The sequence below is a fragment of the Cenococcum geophilum genome (genome assembly GCF_001692895.1).
Source record: "Cenococcum geophilum 1.58 unplaced genomic scaffold K441scaffold_14, whole genome shotgun sequence".
Taxonomy (NCBI): Eukaryota; Fungi; Ascomycota; class Dothideomycetes; order Gloniales; family Gloniaceae; genus Cenococcum; species Cenococcum geophilum.
Window position 1 is genome coordinate 2,466,780 of NW_027137572.1, and position 3,850 is coordinate 2,470,629.

General features: G+C 47.2%; 1 protein-coding gene across 1 annotated transcript; it reads right to left on the bottom strand.

Annotated features, from left to right (window-relative positions):
• Nucleotides 1-439: 439 nt before the first annotated feature.
• Nucleotides 440-1,143, bottom strand: K441DRAFT_715279 (uncharacterized protein; the record flags this gene model as incomplete). Its single annotated transcript, XM_067653970.1, has 1 exon — nucleotides 440-1,143. A coding segment is annotated over one exon (468 nt), but the record flags the coding sequence as incomplete, so codon positions are not given.
• Nucleotides 1,144-3,850: the final 2,707 nt, after the last annotated feature.

Here is a 3,850-nt window from a genome sequence, read left to right on the forward strand (position 1 = left end):
GAGTCTTGGCACGGTGTTAAACGACGATTAGTTATCAATTATAAAACAATAAGGGCAGTATATGGGCAGTAATAAGGGTAACGCGATNAGGGCAGTAGTAAGGGTAGTAATAATAAAGGCGACGCGTTATGGGCGACGTGATATAGGCGACGCGATGGGGATAACGCGGTTAGGAATAACCACCTTAACTTCATCAACTCCATCAAATTAACTACATCCAATCGATCTGATCATCTACAAAGCCTCAAACGGATTAACTCGGGCGTTGCTACACGGCAATTTTAAGCCAATAGACGAGGCTTGGCTCCCTTAGGTGACGTTCGCCCTTACCCAAATCCTTACCACTAAGGCCTTACTGGTTCCTGGTTACCTGGTTATCGCTAAAGCTTCAGAACCGATCCAGATTAAGCCAATAAATCGTCTAACCGGTTAGGCTTTGAATTTTGGTATAACCGAACCGATCCAATAAAGTAACCTAACCAGTGACATCACTGCCTATCACTGAGTTTTGGTCCTCCTTCCGTAGCCGATATCTCCCTTGGCGTGCCGAGTCCCAGCATATCCTTGGCCGGTGTCTTCATTTGATTAGGAACGGTCCTCCAAACTTAGAAAGACAGCGCTTGAATATAGTAGGGCAATTCAGGAGTAGATAGCCCTGCCCGCCTTCATGATCCCTTAGTCAAATAAATCCTCACGCGCAGGCGCGCGTACCTCATCCGGATGTCCAAACCGCAGAATTCTGCGCACACCACCACTATGCGGCTGCTTCCCGTCAGCCGGGATGACGACCTCGCCATACACGACCTCTCTATGCCCAATCGTCTCCAACAAAGTATCTATATCCGCGTTAGATGTGTGTTCGCCCCGCAATAGGGCTTCGTTGAATGCCTTTGCAGTTTCTGCAGGGCTGAGTGAAACCGGACGGCCGAGCCTCCACCAACCATGAAACGTGAAGGCAACGGTGACCACGCCCAGGAACATAATGGCTGCAGCAACCCAGAAGAATGGATAGTGCGAGATGAACACAACGCCTGTGGTCGTCTGCTGAACGTGAAGGGTTTGCTGGTAGTTTACAAGATTCGGGGCTGCCAATCCCGCAGCAACGGCGGTGCGGAAGACAATTCTAGAGATCGATGATACGATCTAGTCCGTCGGGTCTGTGTAGCCTTGCGAACAAGAATTTGATTCTACACCAGGAGGTAGCTAGAAGTGTTCGGAAGCGAGTCCGCCGACGGTATTAACATTCCACAGGACGATATTATAGCCCGGCTGGCCTCCCCCCCAGCGACTCATGAAAGTGGGGTCCGTAAGTTCTGCCGACGAGGCAAAAAGGTTTCTTGCAGCAACCTGAAATCCAGATAGTTTTTCCCACTCGAGATGTCCACTTCTGTCAACATGCTTGCTGAGTTTGAAGGTGGCGTTTTCACTATCTAGGGCCATGGTGCTCTTATTCATTGTTACAGGGTAATCTACAACATCGACGAAAAAAGTGCAGGATCGCGTTGTGAGAGTACCAGGACAGAAGGAATAATTCCCGGCGTCATGGCCGTGGGAAGCAGCATGTTTGGCAAAGTTGGGTTGGTCTGGGGTCCAGAAGGTCACGTTGAATTGTATTTGCGGTTGCAGCTCCGGATCAATCTCTTCGAGAGTCAGAGAGGGTAGCTGTAGAATGGGGAAACTGATGTTAAAAAGTGTAGCGCTCGTGAGATTCCTGTCGTAGTACTCCTGGGCCCAGTCGATGGAGGTTGTGTCTACGACAGAACAGCTCCCATTTAAGCCTAAAGCTTGCACGTTGCCATGACATGTTCCGTTACAGCCTTTTAGTATCGGATAGGATTGGTACGTTGGCCCCATACTCTTTGATAATATTGACAAACCAAGGAGACATGACGTTTGAAGCTTTGCCTGTATCGGACTCAAAGGTTGACACAGGCGTAGTATTGAATTGTGATAAGTCCGTGGCAATTTGTATACTTATGTCGCCATTGGTTGTCTTGTCCCATAAACCTGTCGTGGTGGCGCGCTGAAGGAGCGTCCCGTAAGCCATGCATACGGTGGTTATTATTTTGGCCAATGCAAGCTTGTTTACAGGCCATAACGACCATTTTGTGATAGCCGACCATAAATTATTTCCAACAGCCCATTCTCGATGAAAATCACCGATGGTTCCTCGCTTTAGGGACTTCGTCCACCACGCAATCGTTGCTCCTTCTTGAATTGCGATGTCGATGGAGATACCCCCAACGGTAGCGATGATAGCAAGACATACGGTTGGCGAAATGCCCTTCGGCCAATCGTTTATTGATCGATGGTTCGATACAATTAGGACGGTGCCTGAAGCTATTATGGAACAAAATGTGCCTAGTAGAGCAAGGAGTGCTGGCCATGGTATATGGTGTCCTGGTCGCCATCAGTGATCTTGTTGGACTGGAGCCAATTTGGACTGGACTGGACTGGAGCTGGATTACTAACCTTTATAGGTAACCGTTAGTCCTATTTAGGTTTAGCGTTCGTGGAGCTTCAGGAGCTTTGGAGTGGATTTGACCCCCAAATCCACTCCACTCCAATCCAACAAGATCACTGGTCGCCATGGACGGGAATGTGGCGGGCTGCCATTAACACTAGGTTGAGTTTTTGACGCAGTTATTTCTAGGCTCGTTGGAGGGGATCCGGAGCTTCTGTGTGAGTCTTGTGGAACACTATGGTATGTGGTAGAATCTATGTTGAAATTCATTTGGATCTGTCTTCGGGGCGGGTTTGTTGAGCGGTAATAGAGAGAAAATCTAAGAAATTGCACCGGCAGCTCCTCAATTATTGAGGCAGATTATGATTGTCGCAATGCAAAACAGCCGGGTAGTTGAATTTGCCTAGTTCATGTCTAGGGAGGCGGGAAATTATATTTTTTGGTATCGTGAATATAAAATTAGGAGTGACCGGACAACACGCTTGGTGAGAACGGTTACACACCTATATTTCACGAATGTAGGCGCAGCATGACATCTGTCTGACATGCTAACAATACCAATTGTGGTGGTGGAGGCTGAGCGGCACGCCTGCTCAGTAAGCTTATTCGCAGCCCTAAAAGGCACAACTCTTAGGGCCCTTCTCTCATAATTACCTTGGCAAGCTCAGACGTGATTTCGTCTGTTACGAACCTTATATTGGAAGTGTCACGGCTACTTAGCTACGAGAGGTAGCACGGGCTTATCTCATAAATCCTACGCTTCGCAGAAGATTCAGGTGACTCGGGGCAACGGGCTGCACACTAACTCCTAGACCAATCAGAACCCCTGCGTACCCCTGTCACCAAAATCTTCTGCGAAACGTCTGAGAGCTTATGAGAGTCGTTTTGGTACAAACTGAATGTTTTAAAAATCAATTTTGTATATTTTTACGAGGGACGTCCTGACCACAAGAGTTATTATATATTTTATTGATGCAATAGATTCTTTAGGTAATTATATCTATATATTTATAAATTATAACCCCCTACTAGGGGTACTAAGGGGCGAGATATATCGTCGTAGAACGTAAGTTAGATTCTGAAACGCATCTCGAACCAAAACCGACCGACTGCCGATATCCAACTTATAAAATAGAGCTATGATATCGCCGCAATGTGGAGGCGATAGAGAAGATAAAGAGCTTTTAGCTTATAGTATTTTGGTAATAATTAGACGTAGAGAAGTATGTAAAGTATGGCTCCACAACATAGGCGTAGGCGTAACGTAGGTGATAGGGTTATGACGGCGATAGGGTTATGACGGTCGGCTACTACCGCCTTCCTGATGTAGATGGAACACCAAAATACTGCCAAAATGCCTCAGAAGTAGCCGTTGGGTCGTGCACG